At 44.1% G+C, this 24856-nt stretch overlaps 1 protein-coding gene across 2 annotated transcripts in view; it reads left to right on the top strand.

Moving 5' to 3' along the window:
• SQOR (sulfide quinone oxidoreductase) overlaps window positions 1-24856 on the top strand; it is a 55542-nt gene that overhangs the window by 16408 nt on the left and 14278 nt on the right. For both annotated transcript variants that reach the window (XM_080662579.1, XM_080662580.1), the window contains exons 2-6: window positions 9788-10034; window positions 12295-12465; window positions 16191-16244; window positions 18667-18861; window positions 20616-20825. In XM_080662579.1, coding sequence (XP_080518705.1) covers window positions 9801-10034; window positions 12295-12465; window positions 16191-16244; window positions 18667-18861; window positions 20616-20825 — 864 coding nt within the window. In that variant the 5' untranslated portion in view covers window positions 9788-9800. The remainder of the gene's footprint in view (window positions 1-9787; window positions 10035-12294; window positions 12466-16190; window positions 16245-18666; window positions 18862-20615; window positions 20826-24856) is intronic.

The raw sequence follows: 24856 nt of genomic DNA, 5'->3' as shown, positions 1-24856 counted from the left end.
GTCCTCCATATAACAGGGAAAGTGATGATGTTTGCTTTGGTTCACTCCCTCCCTCTCTTCCATCCCCTCCAGTTGAATCCTAGTTTTGTCCTTTATTGGTTGTGTGGCCTTGACTTTTTTTTTCAGTTGTAAAATGGGGATGATACTTTAACCTCAAGCAGCTAGCTGGGGCCTGGCACATGGGAGTTTGGTGTGGTCCATGAGGAGCTAGTTTTATAATAGGAATCAGGACCCAGTTTCAGATTGTCTAAAGTAGCCATGTTATGCTGGACAGGGATGGGAGGGGGACTGGCAAAGCTTGGGACTGGTAGTGGTAGTTCAGCAAGCCCCAGAGGCATGGGCAGAGTGCTCTAGAGCTCTAGGCATAAAGGTTGATTTACTCAGAAGAAAATGAAGTTTTCTTCAGGGTGTCCCTCTTGCACAGGCTCCTGTGGGTGTAGGGAGTTCTGACGTGTTCCAGGAGGGGAGAGGTGGCCATATTGTAACCAGGAAGCATTTCTGTGCTTGTATATCTGATAAATTGCCTAAAAGAGATCTCAGAAGAAAGAGTCCCAAATCTCCAAGAATTCAGATATTTATTGGGGATAAATATCTGAATTTATTGAGGATATATATTGTGATCTATTTTCTCATTCAAAATGAATATTAACTATTACATATAATTCAGGTCTCTCTCTCTCTATATATATATCCTATATAATAAAAGAGAAACATGCAAATTGACCATACCTCTGCTGCACCCCACAAGCCACGCCCACCAGCCAATCAGGAGTGAGCATGCAAATTAACCCAACCAAGGTGGCGGTTAATTTGCATATCCAGGCACAGAGTGAAGAGTGAAGACTGAAGACAGCGTAGAAGGAAGCCAAGCGCTGCAGAAGGGAGCGAAGCTGTGAGAAGCAAGCGGGGCAGTGGGGAAGCAGGTGGGGCTGCTGAGAAGGGAGGGAAGCAGGCGGGGTGGTGGAGAAGGCCGCAGAAAGCCCTATTCTTACAGAATCTTCCTTCAACGGGCCTCTAGTGTGTGTGTGTGTATATGTATATGTATATATATATATATATATATATATATATATATATATATATATATATATATAACTATTATATATAATGCTTCAAAGCTCATAAAACCTGGATCTGCCCCTGCCTAGAGGCCTGCCCCTCTGGGAGATGGTGAGGGGGACCACTTGGTGTAGCAGGACTCTTCTATACTCCTGGCCAGCAAAGAGTCTGTCCCAAGATCAGGAGCTGGGAGAAGGTGCAGGCTGTCTTCACCTCTCAGCTGGTAGCTCCTGCTAATTAATGCCTGCATTGCTGCTCCAATGGGCATTCGGGCTGCTGACTCATTGTGTAACCTTTGGAAGATCACCTTTCTTCTCAGAGCCTTTGTTTTCCCACTTGTAAAGTGGTATCAATACTCCAATGTGGGCTCAGGTGTGGGCTCTGTGGATTGTAAAGTTTTATGTACATGGGTGGGAAGTCGTAATTGTGTTGCTATTACTTGTACGTCTGTTATCTTGCTATTCTTTGAAATATGCCAAAACCTTAACATTTCAGCGACTAAAGAGCAAAGCCAGTGTCCACTCTGACACTGTTTTTTGATTTTTTTTTTTTTTGCTGTTTTATTCATTCATGCATTTAAACTTTTTATTGTGGAAACTTGCCAGTATATACAAAAATAGACTACTGAAAGGAATGTCCTTATATACTAGTATCTATCAGTTGGCTTCAAATTATTATCGGCTCATGGCTAATTTTGTGTCATCTACACTCTCATCAACTTTCACCTCCTGGAATATCCTCAAGCAAATATCATGTCATTTTGTTACTGGACCGATTCTGCTCTGGGGGCTGGCCCTGTCTAGGCACGGTCCAGGACTCTGCCTGTCAGGAGACCTCCAGGTTCTTGATTCGCCCAGGAAAGATTCCAAGGATGAATCAGAGTGAGAACAAAGCGAGTTTTATTCAGGTAGAGAAAAAGAAAGAGGCCAGGGTGCAGGAAGCCCTATGAGAAAAGCAAAAAGTATGTGTCTGAGTGGATGTGTGCCAGCTCACAAGTGAGTTGTGCGCGTGGTCAGTTCTTGCGAATTTATGGGTCCAAGTGAGGGGGAGGGTTGTTTTCTGGTTAGTTTCACCTCTGTCTTGGGTTAGTCTGGCTCTGTGTTTTGTTTTGTTATCTTTCTCCCTGACTAAGGTGATTTAAACCACCAGCTCTTAGGTATCTTTGGTTAGGGAGGATAGATTCTGGTGATTTATCAATTGGCTATTAATTGCTCAGCCTTTCTGTGTGTTCAGCCTTTTGTCTCAGTTTCCTCATTCCATTTGCCAGGAAATTACCTAGTTTCTTACTAACCTGCCTCATTTTCAACTGTAAGAATTCCAGTATGTATTTAAAAGATTATATCGATACAACTATTATACCTCATTCCCACCCCACCCCTGATTTTCTTCTTTTCAATTTATTTAGTAAGCTAAAATTTAATACTATATACACTCCCCCCGCCACTCCATTAAATTTAAATGGAAATGAAATTCAGTCAGTTGGCAGTTTTCTTTCCGGAATTATCTCTGGGGTCTAACTCTATGAGAACTCAATAGAGGAGTCCATTTGAAATAAACTCTGGTGCTTAAATGAGTGATGTGTCCTTAGACAAGTTCTCTAACCTTACACTAAACCTCCATTTTCTCATCTGTAAAATGAAGATGGGAACATTCCCTTATTAGCTATTATTATGATGACAGTTTCTCCCTCCTTTTTTCTACAAATCCTGTCTTCTGGAGGTAATTTGGTTGAGAGCTATAACCGAATTTAATTAAATAGGCCGGGCAAGCCCAAGGGGGAGGAGCTAACGGAGGAGGGAGAGCCATGCAGAGTCTCTCACCACCTGGGACCAGGTGAAAGCCCTGCCTGTGCTGTGTGACTGAGGCTCACTCTGTCACAGGACCATCGGACATAACAGCTCAAAGGTAGCTTGGCTCAGGGAAGCCTGTGGCAGGGAGGTGGGAGGTTGGGTGGGAGGATCGGGGAGGTTGTTTGTTGGTTGTTTCCCCTTTTGATTTTGGAAGTTTTCTAAAAATGGTATGTTAAAGGGTGGCCTTGTGGTTATTAAAACTCAGAGCAAAGAGAGCCCAGCTTGGTGTAGGACTGACATAGAACGGTTGGGTAGTATACAAAGACTCACTGTTTCTTCAAGAGCGAAAATAACTGAAAGGCTGGCTGGTGGAGCTTTCATTAAGAATGCTCTGAATAATCCTTGCTTGGAGGCCAGCTGTATTTGAACTAAGCCAGGTGTCCTAAGCTGACACCCAGTGTGTAATATGTAACATGACTTAAGATTAGGGAGCCTTTAAGATAAGTATTGGTAAGAATGTGGAAAAAAAAGGAACCTTTTCTTTTTTTTTTTTAAATATATTTTATTGATTTTTTACAGAGAGGAAGAGAGGAAGGGAGAGGGATAGAGAGTCAGAAACATCGATGAGAGAGAAACATCGATCAGCTGCCTCCTGCACGCCCCCCACTGGGGATGTGCCCGCAACCAAGGCACATGCCCCTGACCGGAATCGAACCCGGGACCCTTGAGTCCGCAGGCCGACGCTCTATCCACTGAGCCAAACCGGTTTTGGCTACCTTTTCACCATTGGTGGGAATGTAAATTGGTGCAGCCACAATGGAAAATAGTATAGAGATTCCTAAAAAAATTAAAACCACCATATGATCCAGCAATCCCACTTCTGGGTATATATACCCTAAGAAAAGAAAATAGCTATCTCAAAGAGATATCTGCACTTCCATACCTACTGCACCAGTGTTCACAACCAAGATATGAAAATAGCCTAAGTGTCCATCGACAGATGCATTCATATAGAAAAGGTGACATATATACACACAATGGAATATTATTCAGCCTTTAGAAAGAAGGAAATCTTGTCATTCGTGAAAACATGGATGAACCTATAGGATTATGCTAAGTGAAATAAGCCAAACACAGAAAGACAATACTGTATGATCTCATATGTAGAATCTTAAAAAGTTCAACTCTTTGAAGCAGAGAGTAGAATGGTGGTTACCAGGGCTAAGTGGCAGGGGAAATGGGGAGATGTTGGTCATAGTGTACAAAGTTTCAGATATGCAGGATAAATCATTTCTGGAGATCTAACATATAGCATAGTCACTGTGGTTAACAATACTGTATTGTATACTTGAAATCTGCTAGGAGAGTAAATTTTTTTTAAAAATATATTTTATTGATTTGTTACAGAGAGGAAGGGAGAGGGATAGAGAGTTAGAAACATCGATGAGAGAGTAACATCGATCAGTTGCCTCCTGCACACCCGCTACTGGGGATGTGCCCGCAACCAACGTACATGCCCTTGACTGGAATCGAACCTGGGACCCTTCAGTCCGCAGGCCGACGCTCTATCCACTGAGCCAAACCGGTTAGGGTGAGAGTAAATCTTAGTGTGTTTTTTTTTTACTAAAAAAAAAAAGTGATAGCTAGGTGAGTCAATAGCTATGTTAATTAGCTTGATCATGGTAAACGTCATGTTGTATGCAGTAGTTTTTATCAAATACACCTCAATAAAGTTGGAAAAAATAAAATAATTCCAAATAAATAAATGAAGGGGGATCTACACTGTCTGGGAAGGGCGGGCTGTGGAAAGCTGTGGAGTCCCAAAGACTTGTGGAGATCGGGCGTGGAGCCTTGGCCAGGGCTGTTAGTAGGAGAGGCCCAGCAGGCTGTCTCCTCTTTCAGTCAGCAGGGATTTTACTTCTCCAGTTAGACTACAGCTGTAGCAAAGCATTTATTCTGATCCTTTGAAAGGAGCACTCAGTTTATTTAGGATAAACTGAGAAATTTTAATCTAACTTAAAAACATGACATTATTTATTTATTTATTCTTTTTTTGTTGTTGTTAATCCTTGTCTAAGGATATTTTTCCATTGCTTTTTAGAGAGTGGAAGGGAAGGGGGAGAGAGAAACATTGATGTGAGAGAGACACATCGATTGGTTGCCTCCTGCACGTGCCTGACCGGGGCAGGATGGAGCCTACAACTGAGGTATAGGCCCTTGATCAGAATCAAAGCTGGGTTCCTTCAGTACATGGGCTGATGCTCTATCCACTGAGCCAAACCAGCTAGGGCAGTGGTCGGCAAATTGTGGCTCGCAAGCCACATGCGGCTCTTTGGCCCCTTGAGTGTGGCTCTTCCACAAAATACCACAGCCTGGGCGAGTCTATTTTGAACAAGTGGCGTTAGAAGAAGTTTAAGTTTAAAAAATTTGGCTCTCAAAAGAAATTTCAATTGTTGTACTGTTGATATTTGGCTCTGTTGACTAATGAGTTTGCCAACCACTGAGCTAGGGCAAAGCATGACATTATTTAATTATAAAATGTGTTGTATGTGCCACTTGTTAAAATGCAATTTCCATTTGTTTTATTTATTGATTTTTTTTTAAAGTGAATATTTCACTTTGTAAGAATGTAGAGGTAAAGTAGCTGCATTCTTCTGTATCATTGGTAGCTAATTCTTCTTTCTTTTTTTAAATATCAATAGCTTTATTTTTTCTCAATATGTAGTTAGAAAATAGGTCTGAGAAGAGGTTTCATGGAGTAGACCAAAGAATTACATACCAAGTCAAGAGTTCCAAACAAGCAAGAGAAAGTGCCAGACGAAGCACCTTCCCGAGGACCAGGGCCTAGGGCCACCCCATCAGAGGGAGGGCGAGCTCTTTAATGGCTTTTGAGTTCAGCTGAGGAATCGTGCTGATCTTCAGGAGTCTGCTGCTTGCATACCTACTTATTCTTGATGGCGATCAACTTCGTCATGTTTTGGTTTACTCTCACTATGTTTTTGGCCATGTGCTGCATGACTTCCAACACCTCATTCTTGGTGTATCCAGTGTAATACTGCTGCTTTTAAGTTCCATTTTCCTTGGTCTAGAACAGCCGTGGGCAAACTACGGCCCGCGGGCCGGATCTGGCCCATTCGGCTGTTCTATCCGGCCCGCGGAGCCGAAAGAGTGGAGGGTTCTCTTGCTCTCCCCTCCGCTCCTTCACCAGCAGCAGTGTTAACATGGCAACGTCGGGAAACACGGCCGAAGCTCCTTCTTCTGAGTGGGCAGATTTATATCCGCCCATTCAGTAGAAGGAACAACCTCTCAATCTTCCAGAGGCTCCTTGTAATGCCGACATCACCGTGGGAATGCGTAGACACGTTATCGTGGTGATGTAGGGAGACACGCCCCTGGAGAGCACAGTATCAGAGCCTTTCTGAGGTAAGATTAAGAGCTCTACTCAAACACAATTTTTTCCTGTTCCCACATTCTGTACATCACAATGACTTGTTAATAAAACAACAAAGACTTTCAGCTTTTAGTCACTTCAACTGGTGGCCTGTCCTTTGTCACAAAACCCTGAAACAGCACCAGAAGAGGTGCAACTGGAACTCATCGATCTTCAGTCTGACTTTGTCCTAAAGGAGAAATTCAGCTCTCTTGAACTAAGAGACTTTTATGCTTCACTTAATGAAGCCACTTTTCCAAACATCCGGAGGATGGCACAGAAGATACTGGTGCTGTTTGGGTCAACCTATGTTTGTGAGCAGACATTTAGCGTCATGAACATCAACAAAGCCCCTCACAGATCCAGCTTAACTGACGAACACCTCAGATCTATCCTGAGAATAGCCACAACAAAACTAACTCCAGACTTTGATGCATTAGCTAAAAAAGGAGACCAACAACACTGTTCCCACTGAAGTTGATGTTTTAAAGACCAAAAACCTTTCAACCCAGTCTACATTGCCATCTACATCTACGTCCCGGGCATAATTTGGAAGTTGCACTAAAGAAAATGTTTAATTTACTGTTTACACATTTTGTTCTTTTCTATTTGTTTTAGTTTTAAATTATTTTATTATATTTAAGTTTAATTTGAAAGGCTTTTGTACCTTTCCTTTGTTAGGCAATTTTATTTTGCCTTTGCCATCTTCAATATAAGGTATGTTATTGTGCTATGATTCCTCCATTTTTTGAAGTTTCAAATTATAATAATTAGTGTTTACATTCTTGTTAAAATGTTTGAAATGAATAAAACTATTGAAATAATAATAATAAAAAAAGACCGTACCCTTTTATGTAATGATGTTTACTTTGAATTTATATTAGTTCACACAAACTCTCCATCTATGCTTTTGTTCCGGCCCTCCGGTCCAGTTTAAGAACCCATTGTGGCCCTCGAGTCAAAAAGTTTGCCCACCCCTGGTCTAGAACCTTCTGGGACAGGCAGGAAGCAGCCGCTGCCACTCTGGAAGGGTGATAATGCACCATGTCTGTAGTCAATGAGAGTCAGTACCATCAAATATTTGGCTAAAGTGTGCTGTTCAGCATCAACCTCCCCAGCTTTTGATGCCCGCCTTAAAAAATGTATTGGTAAAGGCCGACCCAACTCACATTTCAGTTCTTTCAAAGTGAGAGCTTCCATTTCTCGGATGTGGGAACTGGTATATGTGTTGTCTGTGATGTAAACGAGGTCTTCTATATTTGGAGAAAACATTTCTTCATACTAGGAGGCCAAAAGCAAAGCTATAATCCCAACCAGTTGAAGCTTCTTAGGAGAGACTGGCTGAACCTGTAAAAATCGATCCATGATGGCGATGCACATGTGGAGAGTCTCCTGCAGCAGCCTAAACTTGGAATGGACCTGTACCAGCCAATCCACCAGGATGGCACGCATGCGTCCGTTTATATCTCTTCCATTTAAGAAATGTGGATTTATGGTTTGGGGAACCTCAAGCTGTCTCAGATACTGATAGATATCCTTAACGTAGTCACTGCAGAGCTGAGGGTTCTCCCACTCTTCATTACCAATATCTTCGATCTTGCTGAGCAAAGCATCAGAGAAAGCTTCACAGAGGTTCTCTTCCTTCATGGAGCTACCCTCAGGTGTGGGATAAGGCTCCTTTGGAGCCAACATTTCCATCAGAACTGGTTTCACAGAAGCAATAGGTTTCGGCTGTTTGTTGACATTTGTTGTTTTGGTGGGTTGAACAGGTGCTTTGGTGTTTGGAGCTTTCTTAGCTACTTGTGTGGCTCTGGTTGTAACTCTATTTCCAATTTCTTCTGAAACTGCTCTCCGGGGTGTCACATGACTGTAGAAACAGTCTGGGACCTGTGCTTTCCCTGGGCAGTGTGAAGTTTTTCCTGTGACCTGGATGTAATCAGATCAATTCACAAACCAGTTAGCTGAGGGTTGACTGTATATTATGAATGAATATGTGAGATATATCTTTGTGAAGGTTTGTCTTCTTCTGTATTAGAGGCTATTTCCTTAGATTGAAGTCCCAGAAATGGACAAACCAGGTCAAAGGGTGATGTTTTCTAGAAGGGTCATACAGATTTTAAACTTGCAGCAACAATGTATGAACCTGCCTCACTTTCTGTGGGTCCCAAATCGCTGGGTCACTTCAGATCTGAGCTGTTGAAGAAGTTGTCGGAGTGCCAAAACCTTCGAATAAAGTTCATCCTAGTTAAAGGCAGCACTCAACCTCCTTTCCACTTCCTGTCATTTCTCCCTCCGCCAGGGCCTTTCCCCCTTCCTTTCAGAGCCCCCTTTCCCTCTCAGCGTTTTTTTAATCCCCTCATGCTGTCCCCTTCTTCAGTTTTTTGGAAAAAATGATATAATGAAATTGGTCCCATTAAGAAGTTAGTGATCTAAGCAGCTAGAAGGGTTACCCCCATAGGTCCTTGCATTTGAATAAAGGGTTCCTGGGGCAGTGTTTAACCCAAAAGACTGAACTTGATGGTGGAATTTGGGCCACAGTATTACCCAGAGAGGCATTCCAGTTATACAAGTAGATGGTGTCCAAGACATCAGGCCAGTTCTGTGGGTGGGGGAAGCCAAGGCCCACACCTAAGAAGCCTTCATTTCCTCACTGCCAAAGCACCAAATGCTCAGAGCAGAAATGCCTGTCTCTCGGAGGAACTATGAAGGGGAGATTGCTTACTGATTGCATACAATAAAAGACTGACTGGTCAGCAGCATATGCAGATTCTTTACATAAAACATAACTTTATGATACCAGGCAGGGATCTTTTTATGGCTCTCTTATCAACTGGTTGAAATTGCCAGAGGTGTGGAGGGCCTTTGCTTGCGTGTCTGTTGCCCGTGTTTTGATTAAATTGTGTGTCCCTGGGCAGACAGAGCCAGCAGGCTCTCTGAGTGGGGCCGAGTCCCTGATTTCTCTGGTGTGAACTCCAGGTTGCAGAAGGTGGGTTTCTTGCTGGACTACTTCTGTTTCAGCAGGTCTTAGGGGCCCTATGGCAAGGACTTGTACAGGTGTCTATCTAGTTGTAGACTTGTCCATTTTTGGTGGAAAAACCAGGTCTTAGGGGCCTTATGGCAAGGACTTGTACAGGTGTCTATCTAGTTGTGGACTTGTCCGTTTTTGGTGGAAAAACCAAAGAAAGCATTGAGGCATGTGCCTGAGAGGAGAATGGGTGACTGCTGGATACACTGCAGGAGGCCCTGGAATTTTTAGATGGAAAAGTCCTGGATGTCCTGACAGGAGGAGGAAGGGGAGAAATGGAAGCTCAGCCAGTTGTTAGTTACAATCTTGTGCTGTCAGGAGACTTTGGGACCATAGCCAGCTGGGGAGGTGGTTTTGTGGGAGGTGGTGGGCACCAGCTGGAGCTGGCCAGATGCCAGCCTCCCCTTCCACCGGAAGGAAAATGCTTTGGTCGCACAGTGGTCCCTTCCTTACTCATAGCCTCATCTGTTCCTTTCTGTCCAGATCTCGTGTGAAGATGACCCCGCTAGTGGCCATGGTGTCTAGCCCCCATGCCCGGCTCTTTACCTGCTTCCTCAGACTGGGCGCTCAGCAGGCAAGCCCACTTCAGCTGCACACAGGGACCAGCTTTGCGGCCAAGAACTACCATGAGGTGCTGGTGCTGGGTGGGGGCAGTGGTGGGATCACCATGGCCTCCCGCATGAAGAAGAGAGTGGGTGCAGAGAATGTGGCCATCGTTGAGCCCAGCGAGGTAAGTCTCCCCCTCCTGGGTGCATGTGTGTGGGTGCATGTGCCTGTGTGCGATAGGGGGTGGGGATGACGGTCAGGCATGGGATGTCATGTCCCGGGGTTCGTGCTTCTCCTCTGGGCACAACAATCAGGCAGTCCAAAAAGATGGGAGAAGGTGGAGGGAGGAAGAGAGAGAGAACAGATCCCTTGGCTTTTTATGGTCTCTTCCGTATGAGTTTCTTGTGCTAACACATTACCACAGATGGATAGTCTTAAAACAACAGATACTTATTCTCTCATAAGTATTAACTTGATTACATCTGCAAAGACCCTATTTCCAAATAAGGTCACGTTCTTAGGTACCCGGGTCAGGACGTTAGTACATATCAACCCATGAAGCCCTCTCCCTCCAACATCATGTCCAGAGGAAAGTCAGTGGTCATTGCTCCTTCCTGTCTGTGGTCCAGTCTGGAGAAAGGTGATGAGTGAAGGACCAGGGAGGCCTCTGGGAAGGTGTCAGTGGGTTTCAGAAATTTAAGTGCAAGGAATTAGAAACAGATTATAGGGCAGAAAAAGGTAGTAAACACGAGGAGGGAAGTTGGGAAGTGTTACCAGGAGGGAAGTTGGGAAGTGTTTATATGTAACGCACTATTTCATGAAAAAACATTTAAAAATTGTCCAAAAGCTACAGATACATATTCAAGATTTCTGGTGGTTTGTCTAAGGTTTCCGAAGGAACCAGGCATGTACCAGTTGGGAACTGTATCCTTGGGGGCAGGGGGCAGAATGGATCTGGTGCCTGTTTGGTGGGGAGGGGAGGGCGAGAAAGGCACCCAGTTTTCCAAGTAATCACCACAGCACGCGGGGGCTTCCCAGGCTCCCTGCAATCTCAGCCTGGTGTGCTGTGATGTGGGGGGAGACTGGAAGGTGCTCTCCGTTACTCTCTTTTTTAAAGTGACTCTTCAGGACAACATTGTATATGAGAGCTGTCTGAGAGCCGTGTCAGGTGGCCTATTGTAGCTAACCCACGGACAGGGGCTACTCTTTGTAATGAGTCAGAGGCGCTGGACACAGTTCAGGAGGCCAGAATCATGTCTGTGAGGACGTGCAGGACAGGAGTCTCTCAAAGGAGCTGCCAGTGGCGCAGGCGGTGGGCACTTTCCCTCCTGTATCTGGTTTAGGGATTGCTGGAGCTGATGGTTGTTTGTAGTCTATAAAACATCCGAGCTTGTTTTTATTTCTCTGTCTGTTCAAGATGGACTTGGAACCGTTCAGCTCTTGCAGCTGGAGGCCTCTGCCCCCTGTCCTCGGGATCGCAGCCATTATTGTCTGTAGGGAGATTGCAAAGCCCTTCCTCAGTTCTCGTCACCTCTCTGTGGCTTTTGACAATTCTGTCCAGCCAGTCTGAGGTGTTTGGGCAATGCTGAGAATGTGTTTGGGCATATGTGGCATTATGCGGTAGCATTTGGTGTCTCCTGGCTTTGGGTGTAAATCCTCTGAGAAAGGAGGAGGCGCTAATAGGGTTGACAGGCAATGTCTGCGCCTTCCACGGGGCTTGGCAAACACAGTTGGAAGTTAATAGAGTTTGAGGATCCCCAGAGTGGCTGTAAACTTCAGACTTACCTCAGTCCCCACAAACATCTGAGGAACCATATTATGCTACTGGACTTAATTTTTCTTTATATCGGTGCACATAAATGTATCCATAACGTGTACATTATACATGTATATGTAACATGTACATGTTAAGCCCTAAATCAACTGTCACCTGTCAGCAATAAATAATACAATGGTCGCTAATGATAGGTTATGGCTTTTTAAAAAATCCTTACCTGAGGATATGTTTTTATTATTATTTTTTTTAGAGAGACAGAAGCGGCGGGGAGGAGAGAGAGAGAGAGATGTGAGAGAGAAACATCAATCAGTTGCCTCCCATACATGCCCCAACAGGGTTGAACCCACAACCTAGGTGTGTACCCTGACTGGGAATTGAACCCACAACCTTTTGGTGTACGGATGATGTTCCAACCAACTGAGCCACATCAGCCAGCGTAGTTTATGGCTTTTTAAAAAAATGATCTTGGCAGAATTCTTATAAGTGACTACTCTTCAGAGTTTAACATAATAGGAGACACCAGTGGCAGGGGTGGTGGGGCGGACGACCCAGAGACTTACTATGTGATACTCCAAGAGTCAGGAGGGAGTATTAGCTCAGGTACCTTTAGCTATGACACTTTGGTCAGCCTCAACTTGAAATGAATTTCCAAAACTTTGTTTCTCAGAGACATTTCTACCAGCCAATCTGGACACTGGTGGGTGCTGGTGCCAAACAGTTGTCCTCATCTGGCCGTCCCACAGCAAGTGTGATTCCATCTGGTGTGGAATGGATCAAAGACAGAGTGGCTGAGCTGAACCCAGACAAGAACTGCATCCGCACAGACAGCGGCAAGGAGGTAAGCACTGGGATCCTTTGGCTTTTGTTCATCTGAAGGCTTGTATGAAATGAAATGCACAGGTATTATCAAACTGGTCAGCTTCATGGTGAGACAGTGGTGTCTATTAGTGTGTGTGCATGTATGTGTGTGTTAAATACTGCTTGAGAGGGTAGAGTGTGGTGAATGGAGGATGGGACAGATGGAAGGACTGAGGATGTTGAATTAATAAACAACTAAGACAAGTATTTGTGGACACCCACTCTTGGCCCTATTGCTTGGCACAGTGTCTTGCATCTGAATGTGTACTGAACAAATACTGCTACGTGTTAAAATAGCAGGCACCTTCCCTCCCTTTTCCTTTGAAGCAGCCAGCTTCTCTCCCTGACAGCTGGCCTCCCAGAGGAAGGGGATGTTGGAAAATATCATCCCAGCCACACTAGGGGGCGCTCCGCCAGACTAGTAAGTGCCCATGTGACTGAGCTTTGTGCCGGGCTCAGGAGAATTGCAGCTGTTGGAGCATGAGACTCATAATTGATCAGCATCATTTAGAAGTCTCATTCTATGCCCCCACCATCACCCAGGGGTCGAAGCTTTTCAGAAAGTGCTGTCCCTGCATTTGACTGAAGGGATGAGAGCAGGATGGTGAGACCACAGGCTCAGAAGCCATCTGCAATGTCATGTCCCCTCATCTGCTGCTGAGCCCAGGACCGCGGCAGGCAGTGCAGCCATCATTCTGCGCCCTGCCTGCTCCAGGCTCCTGTGGTTCTTGGGCCCCCAGGGTGTTATTGGACTTAATATCTTCCTTATTCCTTGTCCTTTCTGTAGTGTGGGAGAGGATGTCTTCTCTCTCTTGTGAGGAGAAACCCTTCAACTATTCGAAGATGGTTCTTATAGTCTATGTCGGTATTCTCTGCAGGTGGGTTTGTCCCCTTGTCCCCACTTTTCATCGTCTTCCACAGTCTTCAGTCCCCGCATGACCCTCTTTCCCCTGCTTTAGACATCATCGGACTTGTCCCCTCCATGAAAAAGGCTCCCGGAAGAGGAAGCCACTCTGCAGAACAGCCCAGAATAGCGTGGCCCCACTCCCTCCCACAGTCAGATACAGCCTAATTTAGGATTTGCCTTTGTAGCGACAGTTGCCATAGGCTGATTCATGCTGGGCTTGGGGTCAGTTTAAACCTCTGGGTCTTTTTTTTTCTTATGATCCACAAGTCAGGCTTCCCCCATCCTAAAGTAAATAAATAAATAATATTTAATACATTAGTTAATAAAATATACATTTATTTAAGTTAAAATTTTTATGTTATATCCCCGTGTTGATGAACTTCCTTATTTCCCCTGCATCTCCAGGAGGGTGGACTGAATGAAACACAAGATTGTTCTCAGTTCTCAAGACTGAGCTTTGAGGCTCATTTCCCTTGCCATCTGCTGCCAGCTCATGGGGCCAGGAGAAGCTGTGTCTTATAACTCACATCACCCCTTTGGTACAGCAGTGCCTGCCCCCTTGATCAGTCCCATTTACATTATAGGAAAAGCTCAGAGCCCTTTGTGCTCATTTAAGGATCATAAACTTGTCTCTTCTCTTGAGAATGGAAGGCACTGGCAGGTGTTCTCACTTCTGAGTCCTGGGTAGCCCTCTCAAGTGTAGACCTTAGGGAACTGGCAGTGTCTTGTTTTAGGGCTGGGGAAGAAGTTGGTGCAAGATGGTGGGACTTCTTCCAGGATTTTTAAGGCAAAAGTATTACATAGTCATATCTGAAATCTGCATATAGCATCGCATGGGAGATATAATCTTGTCAGTTGCATAATGTGGATGTTCAAGAAATGTTGCTGTTATTATTTTTAAGAAAATACATGAAAAAAGGAAAAGGACATATTTATTGAGTATCCACTATGTGCCAGCATAGTTATTGTTGAAAGCAGGGTTGCAAAATGAATCCATGTCAATGCTCTTCTTTTTCCAAACTACAGTAGATGAGCCTGGAATGTTGAACTGGATGAACATCCTGTTTGCTAAGTTGTTAGTTACCTTCCCACCTCCTTGATAAAATTAGAGCACTTACCCATATTTAGCCTTCTGGAGAGGTCTGCACTGTTCTCGGCAATTGCTCAAAAGTCTTGTCTACAAGTTTTTGCAATTCCTTAGGGTTTCTTTAGGTCATCTGGCCTGGAAACTTGAACTTATCCAAACACTTGAGGCTTTCTTTTTATTCTTTGCTACTTTAGGGTTTATTCTCCCTTAATGATTTTTTATAATCTTAAGCTTATCTGTTATTATTACTCCTAAAAATGATTAATATTGTGCTCTAATAGAAACATCAGGGTACACACAAACCAAAGGCTTTTCTTGTTGACAGTGGGCGTATGTTTTACCTGTAGATCATCTTCCCCGGACCTCATGCTACCTCTGGCCTCATATACCCTGAAGATTCAACACAGTTCCCCCAGTCATTTAATTGGTCTAGTACACTTTCCTACAGAACAAGGAATTTCAGGGCACCTGCTGTCTATGGATAGGCAAATCACAGGGATGATGATGTATATATTATTATCCATTCTATAAATTGTATTTTCACATGCAACTAGAATCAACCACCCATCCATTCATTCATCCAACAAACATTACTGAGTTCCTCACTTTAACTTGGTGACTATGCTAGATTCTAGGAATATAAGGGGTAAGACACAACCTTTATCCTCTAGGAGTGTTTGATGTGGTGGGGGAGGATATATCTGTTATATAACTCGACAGGTGCTATAAAGCATCATGTGCACTGGGTTAAGACTGAGTCATAGGAAGGCCTCACTGTGGACATGACCATGGAGCTGATCTGGGTCACAGGGCAGGATCTCTTTGGTGACTTGCTCCTGTTGCTCCCCAGTGTGAGTCAAGCCTCCTGCGTCTTGGAATCCCCTCTCTTTAACTGTGATCTGCATAGCTGTGTGCCGTGCTTCTCTATTTAGTACAGGAGAGAGACCATCATCACCTGATGTCCTTTCTGGGCCCCTGACTTTCATTGCAATCTCATCTTCAGTTTCCTAGGCAAGACCTTTTACTTTACATCCTTCTTGCTGCCTTATTTAATTAATTATTATTTTTTTTTTTTGCTTCAACTTGTCTTCCTCCCCATTCTCAGCCCACATTTCTATCACAATAAGTAGGGAGATCTTTGCTCCCAGCATGAATAATCACAATACCCATATTTAAGGAGGGGACTTTTAAATTCCAAACAGATCAATAATATGAGATTCATTGTATTGCATCCTTTTCAATGGCTTTCAAAAGAGCAGTTTCTCAGTTATGATATCAATCCATCCATATGACAGGCCAGATTTGCTCGGGATTCACACTTTACCCTATAGATATTAAAAGAAAATGGATTATTTTTAAGAGTAGAAAGTCATTCTCTCCTTCCCCAACATGAAAAAGTGTTAACACAAGCCCTGCACAGGAAGTTGTGGCCTCTTTGCTGTCATCCTCCACTGTGTGAAAATATAGGAGTCTCAGCTCTCAGAAGCCAATGTTTGTGGAGCAGTGAGGTGTGAGAATGATGGGTGTGATGGCAGACTGGAGCCTGTACCCGCCCCCCCCACATCCCCGCCCTGCCCACCACCCACAGCTCCAAGTCATTCACATAAAAAAATGGAAACGCTGTGATGACCCCAGTCACCTGGGGCCTGAGTCTGTCCTAGGACTGCCACTGTTTGGGTCCTGGTCTAAACGGCATTGCTTTCTGTTGCAGATCTCCTACAAATATCTCATTATTGCTCTCGGAATCCAGCTGGACTATGGGAAGGTACGTTTAAATGACTTCTGTGTTGCCTGGCCTACTTCTGCCAAGATCAAGCACTGCCTTGGGTGTCTTTATATTCATTTGACAAGAAAAAGTACTAAGAAATCCTCTTCCAGTTTTATTTCTCAGCATTCTTTTTATGGTTTTAAAAACGTCTTATCCGAGATTCTGTCAATGATAACATGATCCAGCTCTAAGCTTTAATCATGAGTCAACATGTCCATGCCCTGATGGGAATTCATGCAAAAGAGCAGCCTTTTCTACATTTACAAGAAAACTACCTTTCTGTGTGGGACTGAGTTTGTGGTATTGCAGGTTAAACTTCCCTTTGAAAGTAAGATTTTGAATTTCTAAGCAGACTTTAAGGATAAAATGCCAGCAGTTAGTTGATCAGGAGCTGGAGAGAGGCTTGGGTTTTGCCCTGTGGCAGCTGGGTTTTTTGGGTCGAAGTGACCAACGCAATATAACTACCACCCTGGAAGTTCCTTCGACCTCCCTTTTCCATGAGCTAGGGAGCTGGATGCTGTGTGACAATTGTGACATTCAAGCTCAGTTTTCTAAAACATCATAGAGTAAGTCAGAAATTACGACGATTTCCAAAAGTTTGTTGGGGACGCTGGGTGAATAGTTGGAGCTATACATAAAGCATAGTGACAACCAGGTCTCAGCTTCAGGAACGTGACACAGGCCACTGAGTCAGCCCAGGGAAGGTCTTTGAAGTGTGTTTCTGCGTAAAAACCCCCAAACCATGACATGTCCAGGGTGAGTCTGGTGACAGTGCCCTGGGGCGTGTCCTGAGACGGTTCGGAGAAGCCATGCATTGGTGTGAAGGTTGTGATGAGTTTGGTCATGGTGGCTTGGCCATGAGTCTCACAGAATGACAAGCTGTGGAGTAGACTGTGGAGAAGGTGCCAGTTACACCTTCTGGGAGGTCCTTGTCTCTCACAAGACCCCAGAAGTGGTGACGTAGCACAGATGGCACATCTCCACAATAACGCCCCCTCCCCTGCCCCCAGGAGCCCCTGTGCTGCCTGAGAGGACTGAAGAGACCAGTGCTGAGAATCCTTAGCAGCTTTTTGCAGCAAAACAAGAAATAATATTTAAACTGCTAATATTACAGCTACTTAAACTGTAGCAGGAGCTGTGATCAGTAATCAGAGGAATAGTTGCTCTCGTCATTGAGTGAGATGGAGAAGATCATAGGACCCTGTTTCCTTGAGACCAGAGGGATTGGTGTCCAGTGACCCTGGAGGTGGCCTATATTCTGGACAACAGCCTGGGAAGGTTCTGAAGGACCAGTCCGTCTTGATGACTGTTTTTTTGAGAGTTTCCTTCTCTTGTTGGAAGAACTGGTGCTTCAGTCTCTTACCTCAATCTGTGCCATTTTCATTGCATACTGTGAACCTACTAGCATTTCAGACAAGAATCCGGTTATCTCACTGGCAGGAATACACTACCACTTACAGAGCATCACCTTGTGAGGTTCATTTTTTCTCAGCACTTGACACACATTGTCTCATTTACTCCTGCCAAGAACCCTATGGAGCTGTTACTTTTATCCCCTTTTACAGGTGGTGAATGTAAGCTATTCAAGCCTCAGTGCCCATTGAATCACCCATTAAAACTGATTTCTGGGCTTGCCCATGAGTTCTTGATTCAGTAGGTCTGGGGTGGGGCCTGAGAATGTTCATTTTCAGGCAGGTTCCCAGGTAGTGCTGGTGCTGTTGATCCGGAGACCACACTTTGAGTGGCTTAGAGATATTAGTTAATTTACCAAGTGGTACCCTTCTTCCCAGTAAGGCAGCTGGTTCTCCAAACACAAGTATGCCTGGATTCTTGTCTTTAGTCCGATGGTGGGAAGAAATGTATTCAAATTATGGTCTCAAGGCCAGGGAGGCAGAGGGGCTTCTCTGGGCTGAGTCCAGTCTGCAGCTTGGCAGGTGACTTTGGGTGCTGCACCCACCTGCCTGCTGCATTGTGTGTGAAGGCGGGGTGCTAATAATTGTACTGAAATGCTTGTGAGGTTGTAGAAATGGCAAAGAAAGCCATTTGCACTTCTGTTAAACATTTATTTTTACACTTTACTTTCAATTTTATTTTATATTGGTTTCAGGCATACAGCTTAGTGGTTAAACAATCATACCCACCTGGCACCATTCATAGTTATGAGAATATTATTGACTATATTCCCTATGCTGTGCTTTACATCCCATTGACAGTTTCATAACTACCAATTTGTACTTCTTAATCTCTTCACCTCTTTCACCCAGTCTTCTAATCTCCGTCCCCTCTGGCAGCCACCAGTCAGCTCTCCGAATCTATGAGTCTGTTCCAACTTTGTTTGTTTGTTTATTTCGTTCTTTGGACTCAATATATAAGTGAAATCATATGGTAGAAAATGTTTTCTTTGTGTCTTTTGTTGCAGATTAAAGGCCTACCTGAAGGTTTTTCCCTTCCTAAAATAGGGTCTAACTATTCAGTTAGTACAGTAGAGAAGACGTGGAAAGCTCTGCAGGACTTCAAGGAGGGCAATGCCATCTTTACCTTTCCAAATACTCCCATAAAGTGTGCTGGGGCCCCGCAGAAGATCATGTACTTATCGGAAGACTATTTCAGGAAGGTATGCTTCCTTTCCAGGGACAGAGACAGGGTGGGGGAATAGACAGTGCTAATTTGTTGAGTGACAGAATTCCATTTTATCCATGTCAAAATACTTTTTCTTATTTCTAAACTTCTGTTACATATGTACAAAATTATATCATTGGAAGTTTATAAAATAGAAAAAAGCCAATCATAATCCAATTATTTTAATACAGCTGGTATCATCAATTTGACATGACCTTCCATTTTTTTCTTATGCATGTTTTTTAAACATAATTATTAAATAGTCTTTGTAACATACTTTTAAAAAATATTTTTTTAATTGATTTCAGAGAGGAAGAAAGAGGGAGATAGAGAAATAGAAACATTAATGATGAGAATGAATCATTGATTGGCTGCTTCCTGCATACCCCACACTGGGGATTGAGCCTGAAACTGGGCATGTGACCTGACTGGGAATCAAACCATGATCTCCTGGTTCATATATCAATGCTCAACCATTGAGCCACGCCAGCCGGGCTGTAACATATCTTTTAATGTGTATATAAAAGTCTATTGGGAGATAAGTTAGAGATTGCTTAAATATTTCCATATAGTTAGATAATTAGTTGCACATTGTTCATTTTTATTCATAATAATATCCTCAGCTCAAGTTTAAAGTTATGAATATTTTCTGGCTCTTGATATACATTTTTGGAAGTATAATAGGAAAAATGCCAGTTCTGAAGGAAAAAAAATAATGTTCATGTAGAAATTCAAACCTTAGTGGAAAGATTTGTCTCTTTCCCCTAAGATGCTCTTTAGAGACATTGCTCACACACTCTGTGTGGGAGCAGGCGTCCGTAGCCCAAGAACACGTGGTGTGAAGCTGGGGGAGCTGCCCTTGCCCTCCTCCCCTCTGCAGGGTGTCACACTAGGTTTACTAAAGTGTGGTCCCACTTGAGACGGTGCAGGTTCAGAGCAGCCTGTGGTTCTGTAAAGGGACAGGTGAGGAGAAGGGAGGGGGGAGGGGTTGAATGCACTGGGGACCCAGCACGGGAAGGCTTCACCTGAGTCATGGAGACCAGCACCAACGCCGTGGGTGGGGAATTAAGTCATCATTTCTGTGTCTAAGAAAGACTTTTCGGGGTTATGAGAATTCCGAGTTGGCAATTTGAGGTTCTTACTCATATAACTTCTTCTAAATAGTGTGATCCAAGTGAGCAAATCCTACAAGGTGCTGGACAGAAGAGACTAGCTGTTCCTTCCCTCCTGGAAATTCTCTTTGTTTAACTCACCTCCCAACTCTTGGGTGGTCTGAGAGAAGTTTCTGAGATTGTAGGTGTTGGGGAGAATACTAGCCTCTCTGAAACCTGAGCAGCACTGTAGTGTGGGAGCCAAGGGGACATGCCTTCGTCTCATTCACTGCCATCCCTCAGTGCCGAGAACAGACTGGCCAGCTCTAGGACCTCATGACATCTATACTGAGTGAATGAGCAAATGGGTATATGAGTAAACAATCAGCTCTGTGTTTACCTAGAAGAAATCTCGCCTCTGGCCTTCGATTGAACAGTGCCCACTTCTTGATTTAGGTGTGCACTTAGTTGCTGTGTTGCTGACAGAAAATAAGAGGGAGGCAGCAGATTGGTCCACACCTCACCCCACCGGGCAAAGGGATGGAGAAAGCTGGCGAGGTCTCTTCTGAAGGGTTTAATTCTTGTCTCAGTTGAAAAACAAAAGGTGGCTGGAGTAATGCCTTGGTGTTGGTTGTTTCTATTCTTTCCTTTTTCTCAGACAGGGAAGCGATCCAAGGCCAATATCATTTTCAACACTTCTCTTGGATCGATTTTTGGGGTTAAGAAGTATGCAGATGTCCTGCTGGAGATTATCAAGGAACGGAACCTCACTGTGAACTACAAGCAGAATCTCATTGAAGTCCGAGCCGATAAACAAGAGGCTGTGTTTGAGAACGTGGACAAACCTGGAGAGACCCAAGTGATTCCTGTGAGTGGCGAGGCTAAGCTGTCAGGTGAACAGTGTTGTGGATGCAGGCGACATTGTGGCTCCTACTTCCCTGTCCATCACCATTGTGCACTGGGGGAGGCTGGTTACAATGAGCATCTTAGGATAATGATGGAGGAGGGTGGACCAACATGGGTGAGGAAGAGAAAGAGGTAGGAGGCTGTGTTCATGGGAGGGAGGAGGGTTTATCTACTGGTACCAAGTAGATTTTTATCCTGTTTTATGTCTCTGCTTTTCTTGGCACTGAGCCACTTGAAGCAGTCAAATATTTCACAACTTCAGTTACAGCCTAGCGTTCTGGAAGGGCTTCCTTACATGCAGGATCTAGTGATTGATGGAGTTTATAGAATGGGAGAAACAGCCCTGATTGTGGTTAGTTCAAGAATGACAGGGACGTCTCTCACCTCTCAAGAGGCTGTCTTAAAACATCTTTCACCTGTGCATGAAAGGAAGCACTTAAAGCCCTTTGAAAGATCTGGTGGAGATACACCCTGCTTGGGAAGGTCTAGCCTTTGTACATGGCCTTGGTTTCTCTGAGTCTCAGTTTATTCTGTGAGTGGGAATAGCAGCACTTTTGTAGCAGAAGGTGAGGAGTAAAAATAAAATGAAAAGGCGGCTGGAGAAGCATGCATGGAAGAATCATTTGTTTGTCATTCTGGCAAGAACTGTTAGCAGTGAGAAAACAGTGCACAGGCATATTTTATTCACTCAGCATTTTTAGAGGCAAGAAAGGTTCCATGAAAATGAATTTTGAAGGAAATCAAAGATTAGTCTTTTAAGCATCAAAACTTTACACTGTAAATTTCCTAAGACATAGGGGTAGTCTCGTACATAACCACAGTACAGCTATCAACTCAGCATATTTAGCATGGATACAATATTTTAATCTATCATTGGTACTCCAGTTTTGTTTTCAATAGCATTTTCAGTACTTCCCCCCTCTAGGACAGAATCCAGTTTACAGTCAGGTATTTCATTTAATTGTGGTGTCTCTTTAGTCTCCTTGAATCTGGAACATTTCCTGTGACACTGGCATTTTGGAATAATACAGCCCCCCTCCCACACTTTAATTTTTTTAATAGAATGGTCTTCATTTTTGGTTTGTGTTTTCTTGTGATTCATTTCAGGCTATGATTTTTATTTTACTTTATTATTATTTTTTTATTATTATTTTTTGTTAATCCTCACTTGAGGATATTTTTTCTCATTGCTTTTCAGAGAGAGTGGGAGAAAAGAAGGGAGGGAGGGATGGGGGGAAGGGAGAGAGAGAGGAACATTGACTGATTGCTTCACACATGCACCCCAACTGGAAGTGGGGAGCAAACCGCAACCCAGGTACTTGCCTTTGACTGGGATTCAAACCCGTGACACTTGGGTACTTAGGCTGATGCTCTAACCACTGAACACACTGGCCAGGGCCAGGCTATGAGTTTTAGACTGAAATGCTGCTTAAGTGATGTGTCCTTCTAGGGCAGCCTTGGGCAAACTATGGCCCGTGGGCCGGATCCGGCTGTTCTATCCGGTTCTCTTGCTCTCCCCTCCACTCCTTTACTTTGAATTTATATTAGTTTACACAAACACTCCATCCATGCTTTTGTTCCGGCCCTCCGGTCCAGTTTAAGAACCCATTGTGGCCCTCGAGTCAAAAAGTTTGCCCACCCCTGTTCTAGGGTGAAAGCACACTGTGTTCAACTGTCCCTCCCTGATGATGTTCATTTAGGCCAGTCAAGATGAACCAGTTTCTCCATTGTATTATTATTATTTTTCTCTCTTGCTACTAATAAGTCTGTAGGGAGACATTTTAAGACCATGTAAACATCCTATTCCTCATTAAAGTTTCCCCCTGGATCTAGCATCCATTGGTGATTTTTTTGCCTAATCCAATCTCTATTGCAGTGGTTGCAAAATGATGATTTTCCAGCATTTTCTCTAATTTTAGCAATAGGCTCTTGGCATTCTGTCAGCAAAAGCCCTCCTTTCTCTCTTTATTAATTCATTAGAGGCCCGGGGCATGAAATTCGTGCATGGGGGTGAGGGGGTGGGAGGAGTCTCCTCAGCCCAGCCTGCACCCTCTCAAATCCGGGACCCCTCGGGGGATGTCCGACTGCCGGTTTAGGCCCGATCCTGGGGATCAGGCCTAAACCGGCAGTCAGACATTCCTCTCACAATCTGGGACCGCTAGCTCCTAACTGCTCACCTGCCTGCCTGCCTGATTGCCTCTAACTGCCCCCTCCCCCTGCCGGCCTGGTCGCCCCCAACTGTCCCCTGCTGGCCTGGTTGCCCCTCACTGCCCCCCTCTGCCAGCCTGGTCACCCCTCACTGCCCCCCTGCCAGCCTGGTCGCCCCATGCAGCCTGCTGTTCAGCCATTTGGTTGTCCCTCACTAACCCTCCTGCCGGCCTGGTCACTGTTGTGGAGCGAACGCGAGTGAATGAGCACTGGAGTCCAGACCAAATTAAAATTTAGGGAGCCTCTATTAGCCAGCCGGCAGCTGCTCTGCCTTTCTCCACGCAGGGAATCCAGAGAGCAGCCACGACCCTTTGTGCAGGACCACTTTTAAGCACATTAACCACATCCTGTTTTTGCAGAGCAGGCAATTTAAGACAAAACAGTTTTTTCTAAGCAACAAAAGAGTCATGCCATTGATGACCATGTTATTCACAGGGTCATCCTATTCTTCAGAAAGCTGACAGTGTTCTATGAAAGAAGGCCTACGTGCTGGGAAAGGGCCATGAAACCGTATCTCAAGGCCTGGCCTGGTGTCAGCACTGACAGCTCTATCTGGGGCATAGTCCATGGCCTCTCTGGAATGGGAGTAATAAGCATGCTCAAAAATTCCCACTCTCTAACAGTCACCCCATGCAGCCTGCTGTTCAGTCATTTGGTCGTCCTTCACTAACCCTCTTGATGGCCTGGTTGTCCCACGCAACCTGCTGTTTGGTCGTTACTGTGAGGGTGTCCCAACCAATTTGCATATTACCCTTTTATTAGTATAGATTATTAGTATGAACTCCTAAATTCCTACTTTCCTCCCAATGGTTTATAATTCATTATTATCTTTAATTACTTTGGTGCACAAATTGCCCCAGATTTGAGGAGCTCTTTTAGATGGTTCCAATGTCCTTGTGACATGTCCCCATCATATTTTTTTAAAAAAATATATTTTATTGATTTTTTACAGAGAGGAAGAGAGAGGGATAGAGAGTTAGAAACATCGATGAGAGAGAAACATCGATCTGCTGCCTCCTGCACACCCCCCACTGGGGATGTGCCCGCAACCAAGGTACATGCCCTTGACCGGAATCGAACCCGGGACCCTTCAGTCTGCAGGCTGACGCTCTATCCACTGAGCCAAACCGGTTTCGGTCCCATCATATTTTTGAGCACTTTCTTACTTTATGGCATCACAGGATTCCCAGGCTACATCTATTTGCTCCAGCTCAAGGTCAGTTATGAGTAGTTTATACAGTTACACTCCTAGGGTGTTTTAGGACTAGTTAGCACCTTACAAAAGTATCTCAAACTACTCTGATTTTGTGTGTGTCCTTTTTGTAGTTTTCCATTTTTCTTCTTTCGGAGCTGTCAAGAAGTTGTAAGTGACTTTGGAAGTCTCTCTGTCTTCAGCTCTTTTTAATTGCTACTTCCAATATTTTACTGGATAGAAAATGAGAGAGCCAAATGTTTAGTTTTATGTAAAGTAAAAGTGAATGGGTCAGGAGTGAGGGCCCAAAGCATACTGTTTTGAGCAAAGTATATGAGCTTGAGTGCATGAACTTAATTTCATTATTTGGTCTTTTTCACTTTGGTTTACCAGCTGTGTTCTGGGTAGTTGAGTTTATAGATAGGGATTTGGATAAATAAATGGTTATTGTTTTTCTAAAGGGATTGTAAAGAAAGAAGATATTTGTGTCTCTTTTGAATTATAGGATTTCTGGTCAGATTATCTTCTCAAACCCAATACCACTCTTTTCTTTTTGTAAAGAAATTATTTTCTTATTCATTTTTTCTTCAATT

This window comes from Plecotus auritus, assembly GCF_963455305.1.
Source record: "Plecotus auritus genome assembly, chromosome: 1".
In the NCBI taxonomy this organism is placed as follows: Eukaryota; Metazoa; Chordata; class Mammalia; order Chiroptera; family Vespertilionidae; genus Plecotus; species Plecotus auritus.
Note: the sequence above shows the minus strand (reverse complement) of the source record. Positions and strands in the feature narration are given on the sequence as shown.